The sequence below is a fragment of the Danio rerio genome, chromosome 5, assembly GCF_052040795.2.
Source record: "Danio rerio strain M-AB ecotype USA chromosome 5, GRCz13ab, whole genome shotgun sequence".
Lineage (NCBI taxonomy): Eukaryota > Metazoa > Chordata > Actinopteri > Cypriniformes > Danionidae > Danio > Danio rerio.
Window position 1 is genome coordinate 28,075,175 of NC_141025.1, and position 22,243 is coordinate 28,097,417.

At 37.5% G+C, this 22,243-nt stretch overlaps 2 protein-coding genes across 3 annotated transcripts in view; one reads left to right on the plus strand and one right to left on the minus strand.

The window, feature by feature from the left end:
• unc5db (unc-5 netrin receptor Db) overlaps positions 1-22,243 on the plus strand; it is a 443,298-nt gene that overhangs the window by 91,423 nt on the left and 329,632 nt on the right. For both annotated transcript variants that reach the window (XM_087253524.1, XM_087253523.1), the window contains exon 3: positions 10,174-10,298. The gene's annotated coding sequence lies outside the window, so the exon portion shown is untranslated. The remainder of the gene's footprint in view (positions 1-10,173; positions 10,299-22,243) is intronic.
• Positions 3,105-5,935, minus strand: si:dkey-49o11.1. The gene is made up of 3 exons (XM_087253015.1): positions 5,012-5,935; positions 3,643-3,854; positions 3,105-3,547 (listed from the first exon to the last, which is right to left on the minus strand). The coding sequence occupies exons 1-3, from the start codon at positions 5,785-5,787 to the stop codon at positions 3,105-3,107; spliced, it is 1,431 nt and encodes a 476-aa protein (XP_087109141.1). The 5' UTR covers positions 5,788-5,935.

Below are 22,243 nucleotides of genomic sequence, written 5' to 3' on the forward strand. Positions count from 1 at the left end.
CTAAAGGCAAGTTATACTCTCTTTCTATTCCTGAGAGGGAGGCCATGGAGAAATATATTTCTGATTCTCTAGCGGCCAAGATCATACGGCCCTCTTCTTCACCGGCGGGGGCGGGGTTCTTTTTCGTGAAAAAGAAGGATGGCTCTCTTAGACCCTGCATAGACTATCGAGGGCTGAACAGCATCACGGTGAAGAACACGTATCCTTTGCCGTTGATGTCTTCAGCGTTCGAGCGTCTGCAGGGGGCTTCGTTTTTCACGAAATTAGATCTCCGTAACGCATATCATTTGGTTCGCATGAAGCAGGGTCATGAGTGGAAGACTGCGTTTTTGACCCCCAGGGGGCATTTTGAATATTGCGTTCTTCCGTTCGGGCTTTCTAATGCTCCTGCGGTCTTCCAAGCACTCGTAAATGACGTGTTGCGAGACATGATAGATCAGTTTATTTATGTCTACCTGGATGACATTCTGATTTTTTCTCGTTCTCTCCAGGAACATGTGCAGCACGTCAGGCGAGTGCTTCAGCGGCTGCTAGAGAATGGGCTTTTTGTCAAGGCGGAGAAATGCGTGTTCCATGCACAGTCTGTTCCCTTTTTAGGACACATTGTGTCAGTCGAGGGGGTGCGCATGGATCCAGAGAAGGTTCAGGCTGTGGTAAATTGGCCAATTCCGGAGTCTCGTAAGGCCCTGCAGAGATTTCTGGGCTTCGCTAATTTTTACCGGCGATTTATTCGCAATTTCAGCCAGCTCGCCGCCCCTCTGACGTCCTTAACCTCCGCCAAGACTCCCTTCAGGTGGTCGAGTGTAGCACAGGCTGCATTCACTAAACTGAAAGGCTGTTTTGTTTCAGCCCCCATTCTGGTGACACCTGATCCAGCCCGGCAGTTTGTGGTGGAGGTTGACGCGTCAGAGGTGGGGGTGGGCGCTATCCTGTCCCAGCGCGCCGCCTCGGATGACAGAATTCATCCGTGCGCGTTTTTCTCACATCGATTATCTCCCGCAGAACGTAATTACGACATTGGTAATCGGGAGTTGTTGGCTGTCAAACTCGCATTGGAGGAATGGCGTCACTGGTTGGAGGGTTCGGGGGTTCCCTTTATCGTTTGGACCGATCATAAGAACCTTGAATACATCAGGTCTGCCAAACGACTTAACTCCAGGCAGGCTCGGTGGGCATTATTCTTCGGACGTTTTGACTTTACCATTTCTTATCGGCCGGGTTCCAAAAACACCAAACCCGACGCGTTATCCCGTCTTTTTGATTCTTCCGAGCGCAATCCGTCTCCTGAGCCCATCGTTCCCCAGAGCATTTGTATTTCTGCGGTGACATGGGAGATCGAGAGCAGGGTCCGCACAGCCCTGGATGGGGTAACGCCCCCGGCCGGATGCCCACCCAGTCGTTTGTTTGTGCCGGAGGAGATTCGGTCTGACGTCATTCGGTGGGGACATTCCTCCAAAGTGGCTTGTCATCCGGGGGTGAGTCGTACTTTATTTTTGGTTAAACAGCGATTTTGGTGGCCAGCTATGGCACGGGACATACGCGAGTTTGTTTTGGCCTGTTCTGTTTGTGCTGTTTCTAAGACTTCTAATCGCCCCCCTGCTGGACTCCTTCAGCCGCTGTCAGTGCCTTCGAGACCCTGGTCGCACATTTCGCTAGATTTTGTCACTGGTCTCCCGCCATCCAGTGGCAATACGGCTGTTTTGACCGTAGTGGACCGGTTCTCGAAGGCTACTCATTTCATTCCTCTGCCCAAATTACCCTCAGCCAGAGAGACAGCGGATGCTGTCATTAATCACGTCTTTCGCATTCATGGCCTCCCGACGGACGTGGTTTCTGACAGGGGGCCCCAGTTTGTCTCTAAATTTTGGAGAGAATTTTGTCATTTATTGGGAGCGACTGTAAGTCTTTCTTCTGGTTTTCATCCTCAGAGTAACGGACAAACAGAGAGGGCCAATCAAGATCTCGAGCGCATGTTACGTTGTTTGGTTTCCCAAAATCCCTCCTCTTGGAGTCAGCAGCTCCCATGGGTGGAGTACGCACACAATTCATTACCAGTGTCGGCTACGGGCCTCTCTCCGTTTCAGTGTAGTCTAGGTTACCAGCCACCAGCTTTTCCCAGTCTGGAATCCGAAATCGCGGTCCCCTCCGCCCACGCCTTTGTCCAGAGGTGTCGACGCACTTGGAGCAGGGCCAGACAGACCCTCCTCCAAGTGGGTGCGCGCACTAAGGCTAAAGCCGATCGCCACCGGTCGAAGCCTCCCGTTTACGTCGTCGGTCAAAAAGTGTGGCTTTCTACTAAGAATATTCCATTGCGTTCCGTATGTAATAAACTTGCACCTAAATTCATTGGCCCATTCACTGTCATCAAGATCATTAGTCCGGTGGCAGTCCGCCTTAAACTTCCTCCAGCGTACAGGAGAATACATCCCGTGTTTCATGTTTCCAAATTAAAGCCCGTTTTTCATACGGCAATTAACCCGCCCACACCGGTTCCCCCCCCGCCGCGTCTCGTAGATGGGGAGACCGTTTATTCGGTTAAGCGTATTCTGGACTCGAGACGGAGGGGGCGAGGATTTCAGTACTTGGTGGACTGGGAAGGTTATGGTGCGGAGGAGAGGAGTTGGGTTCCTGCAAAGGACATACTGGATCACTCTCTTATTGATGATTACAATCGCCAGGTAAGCTCTTCTGGGAGCACCAGGAGGTGCTCTTAGGAGAGGGGTAATGTCACGGTTGCAGGTTTGTGCGCTTTTCCGGAGTGTATGTTTGATCACGTGGGTTTGTTTTGTTTTGGTTGTCCATGTGTATTTGTTATGCTCACGTGACATGACGACTATCAGCGGTGCTGATTACTCACCAGCTGAGGCTCATTATTAGCCCTATATCAGGGCGACGTTTCTATGTCTCATTGTCAGTTCGTTACATCTGTTCTCATGTGTGTTATCTGTGCTCAGGCCCCTGAGGAGATATTTCTGGACCCTGTTTTTCCTGTCTGTTCCTGCCCTGTGTTCGTCGTCCTCCTAGCCTGTCACTTCCCTGTTTGTTTATTTTGACTTGGTCAAATAAACCTTATTTTCACTTGCATTTGGATCCTATTTTGACTCTTATTTTTGTTGAACGTGACACCGCTTTACATTTTCAATTCGTGCTTGCAGCTGCTTGACGAGTGAGTGATATCCTGTTCCTACCACATCACCTTCTATAACATCTTGCAGTGACAGTGGATACTTTGCTACCATTTTCTTCGCAACCTCTGTGGAGGATTGTTTACCAGGAGAAGAAGAGGCATGCATCATTTCAGCAACTACAATTCGGATCAGTTCTCTGCGTAACTTTGAGCTTGGCCTTTTCCCTCTCTCCAAACTCTGCATTAAGGCTTCTGGGAGCTTCTCCCATGGAATCTGGAAGCTGTCGACCCAATCTGCAGTAGCAATCATGTGTCTGGGTGATGGTGAGGGTGAGGGTGAGGAAGACAGTGAGACTGAGGAGCACGCTGAGGACACTGGAGAGGTCAATGTTGACTGACTATGGAATTCAGTTGTCTCTGCTGTAAAATAAATTGAAATTTAAATGTACAGAATGAAATTTGTTTTTTTTATCTTAACTTACAAGTAAATGTAACTTTCTGCATAATGTACTTACTGGATTGTTTCCATGCAGCCAACAGTTTTCTAGCTTGAACTGGTCTCAGTACTGTGAGCAGATCAGCTTCCTTAATATACTGTAAATCTTCAGTGGCTCCCACACCTAAAGATTGTAATGTCTCCAATACAATATTTAGATTTGAGGTTGGTAGGTCTGGTAACACATTAGTAATGGCACTGCTTATGTTGCTTGGCTCTACGTCATCCATTCTGAGTAAAAAAATGTAAAAAGACAAAAAAAAAAAAAAAACTTTCAATTTTGACAGCACAAGACATAATTAGTGTGACAAAACACTGTGTTTCAATGGAACCAGTCGTTGTCCATCTTTCATGTAAGCAGCCAATGGATAGAAATCAATCATGTCACAGATGTTAAAACACTGGATCATTTCATTGTCTTTCCTCACTGAGTACACATGGTACTGAGGAAGGAATTCTGCTGTGTACATTGACACCAAAAGATAAACGGTGTTGTTTTTTACCAAAATGAGCACAAGTTCACCAAATTCCACCAAGTCAGTATACCCTGTGACAAGGAACTGTCCTTTCTTGTAGGCTGTTCCTTTATAAACCATTTCTACTGTGACAGCTGTGGTATCAGTGAAACCATATTGTCTGACTGCATCCTGAATGCCTTTACTGTACAGTGTTGAGTAGAATGGAGAACCACCTTTAATTTGCAAAACAGCCTGTCTATTGGAGCCTGCTGATAAATAAGCCTGCAACATCTGATGTCTGTTAGACAAAGTGAGACCAAGGTTTTTGAAATTCCTCAAATTTCTTGCACATCTTTTGAAATAGCTATGCTTGCTTTCGAAACGCATTGTCCACAATCTAATCAAGGGGCCAAATTTCAGAGTCAGTGCTGGATAATGGCGTAAGTAATGATGCTTAGGTCTCAGCTTAGTTTCGGGGAATATAGATGTTCTGGATTCTAAATACTCTTCAATAAGGACTTCAAGATATGCAATTTGAGGAACAGAGATTTTCTGAGCACATACCATGTCCACAATGTCTTTCAGCTGCAGAGTCAGCTGCCACACATCATCTGCTGCATCTTTCACTTGATCACCAATTATGAGAGGCATCCGTCTTAAAAAATTCCAGTTCTGTATTGCATTTCCAGTGAGCTTACCTGCTTGAGGGTTGACCTCACATGGCTTAGCAGCAGCATCTGAGGCACAGTATTTGAACTGTTTAATACGCCTGTTCAATGTAGAGTATGTGAACCATTTTTTTTTTTTATGAAGTATTTCAGATACAGTGCCACATCATATGACAAAACACCCTCAAATATGTCGTGTCCCACACAAGGTGGCAGACCAGGCTGACACACATTAAAGTATTTCAAAGTATTGAATTCTGACCTGAATTTTACTCCTTCCACGTCTTGTGCTCCTTCTGCTTGGATGCGGTCAATTGCTGAGTTATAGTTTTGAATTGTCCGGGCTGGTCCACACAGATTTGGATCACCCTGAAATTCAGATCGAGTAATTAGACAATATCTACAGAAATGTTCTGCACGGCTGAAATTTTCAGAGAACCCACCAATGCAGTGGGATCCTAAATTATCGCCGGCAATGCAATAGACCGTTCCTTTTACTACGGTTTCATCTGAAACAGGAATTCCATTCTCCTCCAAATACTTTAAGTCTGCTAGTAAATTAGAGAACACCTTAGCATGCCCAAATTCTTTAAAATCTTTTTCTCTGCACAATAAAACAAGTGACATGTGGTTTGTGTCTGACCTTACATGAAGTGGCAAATTAGCTACAGATAAATAAACAGCTAATATTTTATGTCTTGTCTTTGCAGAGCCTAAAGGATTAACAACTTCGAATGCATCCTGATACAGTACTAGTTTTAGGCCTGATGGATTCTGAACAAAAAAGTCATTTGATTTGAACATCTGGCCATCAGTAACATCAGTTAAAACATCTGTGGGTGTGTCAGTGGGGTGCTCCTCAGACATACAATCCTGCCACATATCAGACTGCAATAAGCATTTTAAAGTCTCTTTGACTGGCACATAATAGGCAAACCTATCTTTTCTGTTCTCATCCCTTCCTAACAAAACAGTCTTAGGCTCCACATAATTGAAATTTTTTTTGAAACACTGAGCTCTTGTGTGTGCAGTCCTCATTGGCCCTGTATGACATGCAGAAAACAGATCAGATTCCTTGACAGACTGACAAATTTTGGTGATCTCATCTTCTGTTAAGGATGTTTCATTCTTTAGCTGTGAAGCAAGTTTACTTAAAGTATATGTCTGACCCAACTCGTGTATATTTTGAATCTCCTCAACAATGTTCTGTGTGGTTGAATCAGGCACTAAGAGCTGCCCTTGCAGTTTTAAGTAAAATAAACAAATATTTTTAAGAAAAAGATCGTTGAAATCGTCGGATGTATCTACATCACATTCAAATTCATGGCCACAGTCATGTGACGTTAATTCGGTTGTTACAGATTACATAGTGATAGTGACTCTGTACAAGTCACTAATTGTGCTTTCTGTGAAATGTTTGTGTTTCCGTGACATGTGGGAGGTAAAGGAAGATTTAACTTTAAAAGCATCTGTGCATCCTCTTACTGGACAACTCACAACACGTCCTTCTACAATGTGGTCTTTCAAGTGTGCTATTAGAGATTTAGCATCTTCACACTGTCGATCACATAACGCCATTGCACATTTAATAGGCATAACATCTGTCCCGACAGCAACGTTAACAGGCGCATTTACGTTATGTTTTCTGTAAAAATGAGCCTTAAGCGATGCATATGTACAGAAAGTCTGTTTGCATTCGGCTGCAAAGCACTTAAATAAACGCGGTTCATTTCGGTGAAGTTTGCAATGTATTACATAAGCCCTCAATGATTTGACTGACTTGCCACAGAAATTGCAACTCAACATCGCTAATACTGATTCTGTAAAATTGTACTTTTAGTGTAGAACCGTGTTGTCAAACAGACTTACCTCGAAAAGAGAAGTGGAGTTAGCAGGTGCCAAAGGTTTGCACTAAGCATCACAAGTTGAAGAGCGGGCGCGCTAAATCGGCGGCTGAAATATAAAATGTCGACAGTTCACGTTAGCTCATTGGGCGGTGCTATTCCGCCATTTTAAACGGTGTGCGCGCTCATTTTTCGCCAACTGAAATATAAAATAACGTTGACAGTTCACCTTCGTTTACTGAGTGGTGCTATTACTACATTTAAATATGCACTTTGAATAGTATAAATGTTCGTAATTTATACTCAAGTTAACAAGTAATTGTTAAATAAATACACTTTGCGTCAGACAAAAAGTCTTCCCCCAACTTCACAATTTGCAAGTTACCCTATGAAAAAATTTAAAATAGGCATTGGACTCACCACTTGCATTGCATGCAGATCGTGATTTTTTTTTTCTCTGCATGTGTGTTCATGTTTTTTACAGAATTTTTAAAACATGCTGTTTAATAATAAATAATCAATAATAAAACACATTTCATAATTAAAAACACTTTCATAATTGTCTTCATAATTCATCTTTTATTTTTGCTCATTCTAGCATCTTTTATTTCAACCTTTTATTTCAGCCTTTAACCTATATAGTTGTGATTAAATACAAAGTAATATGAAAAATCTAATATTTTTACAACATGATTACATAGTGGGCAACACGGTGACGCAGTGGGTAGTGCTCACAGCAAGAAGGTCACTGGTTCGAGCCCCGACTGGGCCAGTTGGCGTTTCTGTGTGTAGTTTGCATGTTCTCCCCGTGTTCACGTGGGTTTCCTCCGGGTGCTCCAGTTTCCCCCACAGTCCAAAGACAAGCAGTAGTGTATGTGTGTGAATGAGTGTGTATGGATGGACCCAGTAATGGGTTGCAGTTGGAAGGGCATCCGCTGTGTAAAACATATGTTGGATAAATTGGCGGTTCATTCGGCTGTGGTGACCCCTGATGAATAAGGGACTAAGCCGAAAAGAAAATGAACGAATGAATGATTACATAAAGGTCGATATATTTGTATTTTTACAATTATATCTTGAATTTGTTTTTCATTGCCTTTAGCAATTAAATCTCAGATTTGATCCATAGGGCCTATTTAATGAACAATACACAAAAGTACAGTAAATGACAGAATATTATAACATTTTACATTAAAGACTCAAATAAAACAGCATATGCTGGTGATGTAGCCTATGTTTTGATGCCCGTATTCTGGTTTCAATGTAATATCTTGGCCCTGACCACCATTGAGACCAGCAAGACCAGCATTGAAACCAGCATACCTTACCAGCATATGCTGTTTTTTGTTTTTGTTTTTCAACAAAGTGGATGGTTTGACCAAAAAAAAAATAAATATGTCATTAATCATTTTCGGAACAGAAATTAAAATACTTTGGATTTTAACATTGTAATTTGTGGCGTAAGAACCCTTGCTGTCTATGGGAGGAACTACGATTAAATCCAAAATATATTAATTTGTGTTCTGAAAATGAACAAAGGTCTTACGGGTTTGGATTTTTTTCTTTTTGAGTGAACTATCCCTTTTATTTGACTAACATATACCATTCTTTTAACCTCTTGTTACTGTAGAATTTAAAGTAAGTTTCTGTTGAATTTTTGAAGGTTTTATATTGTAAATTTTATAGTACACATCAACAAAATGTGTTTTTACACAGAATTATACTGTTGATTTTAGGGTAATTACTTGCTTGAGAAGTTACGGTATTTTTTTATTTATTTCACCAAAAAAATATATTTTTACTGTAAAAAGTTGTATTTATTACATATTAAAAGAGTAAAAATTAAAGTTATGTACTCTTTCTTAAATTACGGTGATTTAATGTATGTAATACAGTCATATACTATTTTGGTTTAAATAGTCTTTTACTGTTGCTGCTTTACAGTTTTTTACTGTAGTTTTCACTGACATTTTTTACAGTGTGCGACTAGTTGAAAATCGTGAGTCATTTGACAATATCTGACTGATCATCTACATACTTCATATAGACTATACAAGTAACTATACATTAAGTGACTATACATTAAGTGACCAAATTTGAATGCTGTAATCATTGTTTACTGATCAGTGCATATGAATAAGAGCTTAATTAAATGTATTCATTGTATAAAGTGCTTGATTTTCTTCTGAAATTGCTACAATTATCTATTGAGGCAATTGCATGCACATACTTTCAATTGATTTTTTTTTTTTGGTTTAAATGATGTATGTTAGTGTTCCAAAAACAAGTACATTAATGGGCTTTGAATGACATGGAAGTGAGTATTTTTTATTGGGGTGTACTAATTATGATTTTAGTTCATGCAGGAAATAAATGTTTATATCTGGAATGTTTTGCATTTGACAGATGCAGATAATTAATCACAGTTAACATTCACCAGGTAATTAATTTCTGTGCAAATTATCTGTTTAAGCAATGGCAAAAGACAGCAGTTTCATTTGTTAATAAAGTGACAGTGCATACAAAAATACTCAATATTTGCTCAGCCTCAAGCCTTAACTGCTTTCTTTATTTTGTTGAACTCAAGAATATATTGTGAAGAAAGCTGAAGCTCTAGCTTTCTTTAAAAGCTCCAGCTTTCTTAAAAATATATTGAAACAAGTGAAGGGTGAGCAAATAATGACTATTTTTATTTTTGGGTCAACTATCTCTTTAACACTAAAATTACCAGAATTCTATGTTCATATCAACATTTGAAGCTTCTATTGAAATGTTACCGTAATGTGAAGATTTTAATATTTGTCATTAAATTTACCCTAAAATACTTTATTTCTTCAGGTGAGCAGAGTTTTTACACCACAGTGAATTTTTGTATTACTGAAAGTTTGAAAGACATGTCTGAAATAAAGTTTTATTTCTGCTTTCAGAAATTTACATTTTAGTTTAATACATTTTTGTTAGCAGAAATTCATAAAACTTTTTCGAAAAAGTAGCTAGCGCTGAAATGCATGCTATCAATTTGCCCATTATGGTTATTCAAGAAATACTCAATGTTTTTGTTTTGTTATTTCAAAAAAATAACAATGCTAGAATGAAAAATAAACTCACAAAAAGTTGCTACAACCCAGGCTTTCTGAAAACGTACCGATATGTACATTTCTGAAGAGCACCAAATACATTCCAGGAGGTAATTTTTTTGCAGTTTTTGTTTTTATGAATCCACTAGAAACCGCTATATACTTCTTTTTAGATCTCAAATTTCTCTCGTGAGTGCCATTCACACCTGCTGTTCTCACGTAAATCCACTAGAGGCCTCTGTCGACCGACTGAATGACTGACTGACTGATCGATCATCCTGCCCACCCTCTTCCTTCCCCAAACCCAACCAATAGTGTTTTCAAAAGCACAGATTGACCCATCCACTTTCCTAAACCTAAACGACAATTTTAAAAAGCATTTCAGAAAAAGAAAAGCCTTTGCCTGATTTTACCACGTTTTCAGATTTTACCACATTCTTACCCTGTTATTCACTTGTTTCTTTAATATTTTGGCTTTTGTTTTTGTCTTACCCACTTTCTAGAACTGTTGTTCACCGGACTCAAATCCCGTCGTCGTGTTCAACTCCTCTATGTGTCTCAAGTCCACCGACGTACATGGCAAGCTACTGGACAAACTGGTAACAGTGGGAAAGCCGTCCATATGGAGGTAAGCAGTCATCTAGTAAGCGTGAAAAGGAGCAGCATCACACCGCCCTGTAGCATTCGTTTTAAAGACGAAATGCTGCCACACGTACTTCTGGCTACATAATTAACGATCTCCAGACATGTATATAGGGCTACGTTTTCAGAATGAGCCTATATTAGTTATAGTACTATAGTAATCTGGGTTATTAAATTACAAAATTTTAAAACATAGACATCATTGGTTCTTCTGAAGGAAACGATTACATTTTTCTCATGAAAACAATCATTGTTCCCTGGGTTCTTCTGAATATTGCAGTTACAATTTTCACAAGAAAACACTTTCTCCAGTTTGATGGGATCTTTTTTTGTAACACCCACGAGACATTGTCTGCTTTCTGATATTATTTCATGAAGTCATAGAAGTCATGTATTGCAGTGAAATTTACAGAGCTTAGAGAGAACTTATTGCAATAAGAAATAAAGTCTAGTGTCTGGACCTTTGGTATTTGAAGTGACAAAATTTGGTCCAAGGGAATTCTCATCTGTGGCAGCTGCTCTAATGCACAAGCCCTGTAGATATTACACTCACCCGCCCCTCCTTAAAAAGTCTAAATATTAAAAGTAGAAAGTCTAGAAAGACTTTTCTGAAACATTTGATTTGAACAGAAAAAACTCTGCGTTTAAATGGCACATTCTTATAATACACTTGAAGAAAAAGCTGATTCTCTTTAATAAAACAAAACAGACTCGTTTGTATCTCTGTTCTTGCTTTTCATAAATAGATCTTTGGCTCTAACAAAGAGGCATATGGTGCCATGTGGTGTTTTCGAACAAGTAACCTCCAAGTGTGGAACATAATGCTTTATTTCTTTCCCAACAAAGTCGTAGGCATCTATTTGGATTTGCATGATGTGTCATTTGGGCCACATGGATGTGTTATTCGGGAGTCTGCTCTCGTTCTTCAGCTCCTCTGAAGACTTCTGAAGCAGATGTTCCTCCCCATGTCAGTTTGAAGGTAATGTGCCTTTAAACTTGATTGGGAGAGGAACAGCTTGTTCCATCGTAAGATTTGTTTGCTGTGCAGGTGAAACGGGCTGAGCTTAAATGAAACGCTGTGAAAGAGAGATGCGACAGATAAAAGCATGGCAGTGTAAAACCTGGTTTGTAAATGTCATCTGTGATTTTAACCAACAAACCGTTAATATAGTAGTAATCAAACCTCATATCCGGTGGTTTGTGCATTCATATTGGTTCTGGCTTCATAAGAGCAGTGATGTTTGGATGTTTACCAGTTTATTTTGCTTTATTAGGCTGTGAAGCTGTTGCCCTGCATTCGACTCCAAGGCTCAGCTTTATTAGCGAATAACCTATGTATACTAATGCATTTTGCTTCTTTATCTCATGGTGCTGAGAATAGCTAATCTCACTACAGGGAACAAACTGCCATAATTTGCCAGATGTCTTGCTATTAAAAGCTAGGATGAAAAAATAGCTGTTTGTGAAGTGGAGGGAGAAACACTTAGACCTGTAGTACTATTTTGCAGCTGTCTATATGTTCCATCTATAGGATATTTTTTAACTTTTCTGCTGGATTTGCATAACAGAAATTGCAAACTTGCAATTTCTTTTTAAGTGACATATTTACTGGCTTTCTCAGAGATTGGTTGCAGCTGGAAGGGCATCCGCTGCATAATAACATGCTGGATAAGTTGGCGGTTCATTTCGCTGTGGCGATCCCAGATTAATAAAAGGACTAAGCCGACAAGAAAATGAATGAATGAATATTTACTGGCATACTTGAACATCCATCGAACTCTTCATTAACAAAATGTTTCTAACATTGAAATTGTCACAATCACCAGCGGTATAAACACCATAGATCGCTGGAAAACATTCACATTCACACGAACTACAAATCTTCTGTAACCAGGGATGTGACGCTTACAACGGAGGTGCGGATCCAACTTCAGGTCAATTGGCGAGGTCAGATAAGCTGTGGTCAATACAGGGGCAAACAAATGTATGAGGGCAATCTAGAGTCGTAGACAAAATAACAGGCAGATGGTCACAAGGTAGTCAGCAAACAGGATTAAACAAATAAATGAGGCGAGGATCAGAAACACAGCAAAACAAAACAAAGGAAACGTGTTGTAGTGTCACTAAAACAGTAGACAAGACAATAACTGTGTGTTTGAGAGGTGTACATATAGTCTGTGTAATCAGTCCAAAAACAGCTTCAGCTGTAAGTGTCTAATCAATAGTTACTTGGAGCAGGTAAGTGTGTTTGTGTTGCATGACTGGGATCTGTAGTTCATAAACCAGCAGATTTGTAATTTGTGTGAATGTGAATATAACCAGCAATCTATGCTGTTTAGATCGCTGGTTATTGTGACATCTTTTGTTTGCAAACAATAGATTTGGGCTAAATTTAAACAGACAAATGAAGTTGAACATTACTAAATGAAATTTGTTTGTTTAAATTTAAACCCTATAACTTGTTTGCCGTGTGTATGGTTGTTTCCCAGAGATGGGTTGCGGCTGTAAGGGCATCCGCGGCGTAAAAACGTGCTGGATAAGTTGGCGGTTCATTCCGCTGTGGCGACCCCGGATTAATAAAGGGAACTTAGCCAACAAGAAAAATAAATGAATGAATGAACTTGTTTGCAACAGTTTTTATTAAATTTTCCTTCGGTTTACACCCTTATTTATCAGGGGTTGCCAAAGTGGAATGAACCACCAACCATTCCGGCATATGTTTTACGCAGCAGATTCCCTTCCAGCAACACCCCAGTACTGGGAAACATTGATATACTCTTGCATTCTTGCACTCCTACACTCTGGCCACTTTTGTTTAACCAATTCACCTATAGAGCATGTCTTTGGACGGTGGGGGAAACCGGAGCACCCAGAGGAAACCCATGTCAATACAGGGAGATCATGCAAATTTCACACAGAAATGCCAACTGTTCCCAGGCAGGACTTGAACCAGCAACCTTCTTGCTGTGAGGTCACAGTGCTAACCACTGAGCTACTGTGCCATCCCTGCAAATGTTTTGCAGAAATCCTATTTTTCAGTGTGCCATATAGCATATTTTTTAAGTGTAAGCAGTTGTTTGGAGTTTTGTATGCAACTAAGGATGAGCAGCTATATATAGAGTGCTGTGGTTTTGTGCAGTGATTTACTTTATAGACTTTATAGACTACTTTATATGTTGTCTCTTTTCAGTCTGTGTGAGTATTTTTTTACTTTTGAAGAGCCCACAATCTCTGCGACTCTGATCTGCACCCACTTTGGACACTTTGCTCATTTCTTTCGTTGACACAATGGGACTGATTAAAAGGATAGAAATGATGGCCACTGCCCTTGCTCTCGTTCTCTGCCCTCTATCCCATCAAAGAAACTCCATTCTCCACCATTTCTCTCTGGCCAGCTCGTACTGATTCTCACTTGTGTTCCTGCCTCGTGTTGAACACTTCATCACTCATAGAAAAACTCCAAGCCTAGCTAGAAAAATCAGGATGTACCCCCACCCTTTTTTTCAAAACTACTCATTGCTTCATGTTTTCCTTTTTCAATTTAGAAAGCATTAACCTTCTGCATCATACTGCATTTAATCAATAATGCTTAGATTGCAAATAGTGAACAGAATATTAAGGACAAAGTAAAGTATCTCCGGTTGGTCCACTTGACTATACAGTAGATGTCATTGAACTCTTTTGACTTATTCATTTATTTATTTTGTTAAAATTACATGATAAATTAAGTAAAGTTTATTTAAAAACTAATTTTGAGAGGATCACATGCTTAGGATTGATCACGGCTAGTCCCGCATTAACTAACGCATGATTCACCAATCTGATTTATTTATTTGAATGTATTTATCAAATGGGATACCCCCTTGAAAACAAACAAACAAACAAACAAACAAACAAACAAACAAACAAACAAACAAACAAACAGCCCACTTTCCATTAAACACTTCCCACAGTCTAAAGCCTAAGTAATTGAAAACATCTAATCAAAAGATTTTCTTTCTTTTTCTTTCTTTCTTTCTTTCTTTCTTTCTTTCTTTCTTTCTTTCTTTCTTTCTTTCTTTCTTTCTTTCTTTCTTTCTTTCTTTCTTCATCTGTTTATTCATTCATTCATTCATTACTTTTTATTGATTCATTTATTCCCGTTTGTTCGTTCATTCATTCAATCATTCATTCATTCATTTATTCATTCATTCATTCATTCATTCATTCATTCATTCATTCATTCATTCATTCATCCATTCATTAACTCATTCATTCATTCAGTTAGTCTGTCTGTCAGTCAGTCAGTCAGGCGCTTATTCCTCTCTTTATTCATTCATTTATTCATTCCTATTTATTCATTAATTATTTCCTCTGTTTGTTAATTCAGTCATTTAGTCTTAAACTATTTATTCATTAATTCATTCTTCAGTTCATTCATTCATGAATTCATTCATTTATTTATTCCTTTTTTGTTTAAGCTTTACATGTTTTCCTGTTAGCTAAACACTTGTAATAGGCAAAAGAAAACCCACTGTAAACAACATAAACCATGGCAAAACATAAAAAAATATATAAAAATATATGCTATAAAAATGGTACTAAAGTCAGTCCACAGCAGAGTGCTTGATTTCTCTACTGATTGGACGATTGAAGGAAAACTGATTTTGGCAACTCTGCCCAGTTTGAGAAAGTTTTGAATCATCTGGCTTGGGCTTTTCTCTCATAAACAGAAATCATGCACTGTAAATTATTTAAACTTTAATCAAAGAAAATTACTGGCTACTAATACATTACTTTCACAGTAAGTTACCATACGTGCAGTAATTTTTTTTAACAGACAAAGAAGTTTTTCCTATAATATTTTTTCTTTTGAAAAAGTTGTTTTATTTTGGCTAGAATGAAACATTTTAAGGTCAAGATTAGTAGCCCCCTTAAGCAATATATATATTTTTAATTTGTCTACAGAACAAACCATCATTATACAATGATTTACATAACTTGCTTAGTTGATTAGTAGGTCAACTAATCAACTTAGGTAAGTCTTGAAATTGCTCTTCAGGCTGAATAGTATCATGAAAAATATCTAGTAAAATATTATGTACCGTTATCATGATTAAGATAAAAGAAATTGAAGTTATTAAAAATTAATCATTAAAAATATGTTGAGAAATGTGTTGAGAAAATCTTATTTCCGTTAAACAGAAATTGGGGTAAAAAATATACAGGGGGCTAATAATTCAGGAGGGGTAATGATTGTGATATTAGTTGTATATTTACAGTAAATTGAGATAATAAAAATTTTAAAAAATTACAGTTGCATTTCTGGATTTTTTTTACACTGCATGAACAACTGAAATCCCAAAAAAGACAAGGTGCACAAATGTTACCTATAGTAAGAACAATTGCTTATGATAGTGGAGAAGGTTTCATCTGAGTTCTAGTCCCGAATCTGTATGCCGATTGAATGCAAAATGAGAATGCAGAGGGACATCAGGCAAGAAAAATGGCAGTCACATTCGCATGTTTCATGGTGTTAGTTCTGAGATAAACTATTTCACTTTATGTAGCATCTATGCTATAAATCTTATGAGGCTTTACATGCGCAGTGCTTTCCCATTTTATTGTACTCTGTTATTGTGCGCTGTGAACTGATATTTTTGTTGGTTAACCCCTCAGCACTTCGCCTTTATTTGACTGTATATATTTCTCTTAGGCTTGTCGCTTACTAACAAGAGGAAATGTAAAACTCTTAGGATTGTCTCTCAATAGATGTAAAAGACACACACACTTTTTTATTGAAATCTGTCTTCATAAGTGCAGTATACTGTATTTATAGTGATTTGCATTGAGTGTCGAGGTTACTATGAAATGGTTTCTCTAATTCAACATTTGTTGAAAGACAGCAGCAACAAAGTCTCATTCTAAACTTCTGCAGCTTGCTGACATAAGACAGATGAATACAATTAGTTCAATGTCAAAGTGGATACTTAAGATATGAAAGAATGAAAAGCAAAGATTTCATTGACGTATTTGCAAGTTGAATAAACCACATTCACAGACTTCAGGAGTACTTTTGCATTTTGAAGATTGTTTTTAATAGCTAAGGTCTAACTGAATATTATGACAGATTTGTTTGTTCGTTCGTTCATTCATTAATTTATTCATTCCTTTGGTCATTCATTCATTCCTTGGTTTGTTTGTTCGTTCTTTTATTCATTCATTCATTCATTCATTCATTCATTCATTCATTCATTCATTCATTATTCTTTTCTTTTATTCATTCGTTAGATCATTCATTCATTCATTCATTCATTCATTCATTCATTCATTCGATCGTTCATTCATTCATGCATTTGATTTTTTTATTCAGTCCTCTTTTCATTCATTCATCCCACTGTTTGTTTATCCAGTCCTCTGTTCATTCATTCATTCATTCATTTCATTTCATTCATTCATTCATTCAATCATTCATTCATTCAATCATTCATTTGTTTATTCATTCATTCTACTGTCAATTCATTCATTCATTCATTCACTCACTCATTTGATTATTCATTCAGTCCTTTTTTATCAAATAATTTCTTTTATTCATCCAGTCCTGTCCAGTCCATTCATTCATTTATTCATTCCTCTGTTCATTCATTTATTTGTTCATTCAATTACTCTTTATTCATTCATGTATTTATTCATTCATTCCTCTCTTTACTCATTCATTTGCTCATTCATTTATTCATTCATTCATTTATTCACTCATTCATTCATCCAGATTTGTGAAAATTGACATGCATATGTATGTTGTGTTTGGCCTAATACATTATAAGCAATAAGTCATAAGCAGTCATACTGTAAGTAAATGACCAGACAATCAAAAGTGCTAAAGTAAATATAAAATATTCACTGTTGATATTGCCATCTTGCAGTACTTTCTTTATCCATTCATTATAATCACCAGAGTCATCAACATCATCATCACCTTACAAATAAAAAAGAGAAAAGGACAAAATACTGACACATGCAGAAAACACAAGCCAGTCATCTGACCATATATGTGATGGTCAGTGAAATAGATTAAATGCAGGTTTTAAAGTATTTTTTCATACTGAAACAAGTGGGTTTTACATTTGGTAAGAATGATTTGTTTATATAAGTTGTAAGTTGTGTCTCTGTATACAGTATATAAATCGGAAGTAAAACATATACACAAACAATCACACTCTCTCACTTTCCTTCAGCTCATTTCCTGCTTTATCAGGGGTCGCCACAGCAAAATGAACCTTATTCTGGCCTATGTTTTACAAAGTAGATGCTCTTCCAGCTGCAACTCAGCACTGATAGTACAACTCCCATTGTTGGGAAGCACCCACACACTCTGCCATTCACACACTATGGCCAATTTAGTTAATTAAATGAATCTATACCACTATACCAAGAAACTAGAGCACATAGAAGGTCAGGACTTGAACTAGCAACCTCCTTCTTCTTCTTCTGTGAGACAACTTAGCAACCGTGCCACCCACAAACAGTTTACTGCTTTTTTAACATTACTTTTTTAATGCGTTTTATGTAACAAAGGTAAAACTGTAAGAAATATTGTTGAAGACAATAGAAATGCAAAGGTGATTCACTTATAGTTCAGATGTTATATGTTGTCATGTTTATTCAGTATAAATATGAATAGTATTGATTAAATTTGGACATACTACATCCAGCATACTGCAATTATCATTTAACCTACTGTACCATCCCAGCGTTAGTTGTGTTTCTTCACTCTCATCCATAATCCTCTCTCATGGCCTCATGCGGGATAGTAAATTGTCCATCAAATGCACCCTTCAGAATCCTGGTGAAAGTTGTGAGTCATCCTTGAATACTTTAAACTGTGACATATTATTGGCTCAGAGATGAATAGGATTTTTAACACATTGTTCCTTTTTTGATGGGACTGCACACATGCATGTCTCGTTCACTTCAGAATAGCAACGTTTAAAATGCTGTTTACACATAAGAAGCAACATTTGCTGAAGAGTTTTTCCACCATTATGTCGCTGATTCGAAATATATAATTTAATTGGCAGTTTTAATCAAGCAGTTATTGAGATTTCCGGATTTCCATATTCAGGTAGACACAGTAGGACTTGTTCCTGCCTGAAATAGCTGTCATGCAAACATGGAGTGAACAGACTTTCCTCGAAAAGCACTTTGACTAATTGGAAAGTGTTTCCTTGCATTTACAGAAACTAAGCATATAGTTTCATGTAGACTGCATTTGAATTATTTGAAAGTGCCTTATGATAATTTAATCTATTTCTAAGCATTTTGAGCTGAATTTGTTTATTTAAATAAGTATATAAGAGAATTCGAGTACTTACTAGCTGTGCTAATGTGCATTTTGAAGAATAGCATGAGAAATGAGTGTTGAAAATGCCAAATGTTCAATTAAAATCCCTTTATTTGAGCAAAAATGTTTTTTATGCTTTGCTCAAAGTGATTTTGGAATTGTGTTTAGAAGGGTTAGTGGGAATAATGAGAGTCTGAAACACATTTGCTGTCTCTATTATTCTTGCCTTGTTTACAGTCGGTTACTAGGTTACCAATACTACAGTCAGCTGCTCTAAAAGCTTCACAGAAATGCACCTACATTTTTTTTGTACTTCTTTTAAAAAACTTTTGAACATTTTTAGGATGGAAACCATTAAGATGGAGTGCTCTTTTGAGTATTTTATTTTTTAGTGTTGGCTGATTAAGATCTAAGAGAAAGACTGCATGATGGCTCAGTGGTTAGCACTGTCACCTCGCAGCCAGAAGGTTGCTGGTTTGAGTCCTGGTGTTCTGACATTTTATCCTGCTCATCAGATTATGCTACTAACACTGTATTTGAATGGTTCTGAGGTTGGGGTTTGAGATAAAGTAGGTTAAGGTGGCAGACTTCCTAGTATTTTCGCGATTCCGTGATTGCTTATTTAACGCAAAATCAACAAAAAGTCGCAAATTTTTGCGATCCTGCAAAATTATTAATTAAATTCAAAATAATCAAAAAATATAAGTAATCTCATAAAACCAATTCCCAACCATATAATCAAATTATATTTGTTTCAGTTTGCAGTTAATCATTTTACATGACTTAAAGACGTTGCATACGTCTCTCACCTGCGCCCTCACAATCATTACTTTACATGGAAGGGGGTGGAATTGTTTTGCAGCCTGTGCAGTAAGCAGATGTGGATAAAGTGTAAGTGATTAACATGTGAAGTCAATGCAAAGATGTGATTAGACATCCTGTGGAACGGTTTGGGCAATGTGTGCATGTGATGTGCTTCAGACTGCAAAAGAAATTGGGAGCAAACATCTAACAAATGGAGCAATGGAACAAACAGAAAAGCGTGCAGTTTACAATGATGGAGATGGGTTTAAGGGTGACGGCTGCTGGATGTTAATGATTTAAAGGACATTTTCTGTTTTTTATATGTAAGGCTGGTATTATGATGTTCATGAAATCTATAAATCAGTTTGTTTGACTCCTCCTGCAGTCAACGAGAAAAAATGCTTCCCTGGCATTGATGAGTTTTACGACAATCCGTGTTTTAGGTGTATTACGGTAGGGGGAGCCCTAATGCATGTCCTGAGTGTGGTACATGATGTTAGATGCATCTGGGAGTAAAATCTGAGAGAGAGGAAGTAAGATTGTGGATTCCATCGGCTTAATCCCTACTGTTTTAGATCTTGTCTTGTCGAGAGACCAAATTAACAAAGCTTTATTTTTATGATTTTGTGTCATTGTCATTGTGTCAGATTGCACACCTAATAGGCTACCTAATAGGGTAAATAAAAAAATATAATACCATGTATTTATATTTCTTAATCACATATAATATACATATTTTATAGCAATATTATCTGCAAATTTCTGGGAATTATCTCACACAAAATCTAACTTTTTTAAAAGCAAAAAAAAAAAAAAAAAGTTCACTGGTGGCCAAATCTGATGCGTTGCATATTGCGTCATCAAAATGTGCTACCTTTTGTTTGAATGGGAGGTAGGACAAATCAAGAAAACACCGGCTGGGCCAGTTGGCATTTCTGAGTGGAGTTTACATGTTCTCCTCATGTTCATGTGGGTTTCCTCCTTGTGCTCTGGTTTGCTCTACAGTCCAAAAACATGCAATATAGGTGAATTGGGTAAACTAAATTAGCCATAATGTATGAGTCTGTTTGTGAATGTGACAGTGTTTGGGTGTTTCCCAGTACTGTGCTGTGGCTGGAAGGGCATCCACTGCCTAAAACATATGCTGGAATAGCTGTCGGTTCATTCCGCTGTGGCGACCCCTGATAAATAAGGGAGTAAACCGAAGGAAAATTATTAAATTAATAATATCACAGAATTTACATGACAGCTTTTTTTATAAACTTATTTCATATAGTTTTGAAAGACATTCTTAACTTAAGGTCGAGAATTATGGGCAGAGGTTGATCTATTTTGTCCTTAGGGCTTCCAAGTATTTTCCTGGCCTCTTTCGGCCTCAGGACAGTTAGTTCATGAGAGGCATTAATCTTGTCTGGTCTTGACTGATATCTTCTTACTGTATAATAAGGATGGAGCTGGAAGGCAGTGCTTTAAGGGAATACGTTCTCTTGTTTTTCAAGGCTCTGTTGGCACATGCAGGTTTCACCGATGCACTCACTGCTGAATCTGTTGCAGACTATCATGGTGACATTTGCACTTAAACATTTTGTGCATGATTGCTCAGGTAATCTGCTTCTCTTGATTGCAAGGCATGATTGACAAATGCTGGATCACAACTGAATGAGCACAGCTGTTAAAAGGAGAAATAGCTGTTGAAAGGAATGATGATGAAACCTTATGTACTGCGTAAAAGAAATCTTAAATACTTTAGATATTTGAGATTTCTTATGCATGTAGAAAAACACTTCTTGGCCTTGGTAAGCAAGCACAGAAACCTAGTCACGGAGGGCAGCATAAATCTAAATATTTTGAAGCAATATGTTTTGTGTTATCCTGTTATAATGAAACAGTATTACTTTGCTTTTAACTATGGATTTTCTTAAGTAGGTTTTCTGCTATATCATTTGCAGCTTGATTATTTATTTATTTATTGCCAATTCTGGCTAAATTTGAAAAAGTAAAATAGTGTGTGAGTGTGTATGTGTGTGTGTGTGTGTGTGTGTGTGTGTGTGTGTGTGTGTGTGTGTGTTTCATGCAAACAGTATTTGTGAGATTCCATTGTTATTGTTATTTATTCACTATTTAAATTTGAATTTGAAATGTTGTTTTTCATTCTGCTCAGAGGCATCAACAGTCACATACATGCTGGAAAGTGTTTGCAGTGACATCCACAAATAAATGTAGGATTAATTTAGCAAACTGTAAGACTAAGGATGTGTCTCATTAACTGTGCATTAAGGCTATAGAGCATCCTGACCAATTGCAGAAGAATCCTCCAGGATTTTATTCTGGAACTGAGTCTGTGATTGCTGCCAAAAACCCTTCAAGCAGTTAAATTGTTGTGGTTTGTTAAATGCGGACATGGAAACTTTGATCATTGAACTTTTTGTCTGAATCTTAAGAATGTCTATCTTAGAAAAACTAGAAAACCCATATGTGAACATGTTTTTAATTAGATTGCTTAGTCATCAAGCATGCATTTATTTAATAAAATTATTATTATTATTATTATTATTATTATTATTATTATTATTATTATTATTATTAATAATATTGTGATTATTTGTATTATTATTATTATAGAATGCGTTTATTTTATACAATTATTATTATTATTATTTTAATAATGTTTTTTTTTCAATAATAGTAGTAGTTTAATAGTTTATTAAATATTTATTTAATAAAATTATTATAATAATAATAATAATTATTATTATTATTAGTGGTAGTTGTTGTTGTAGTAGTAGTATAGGATGCATTTATTTACT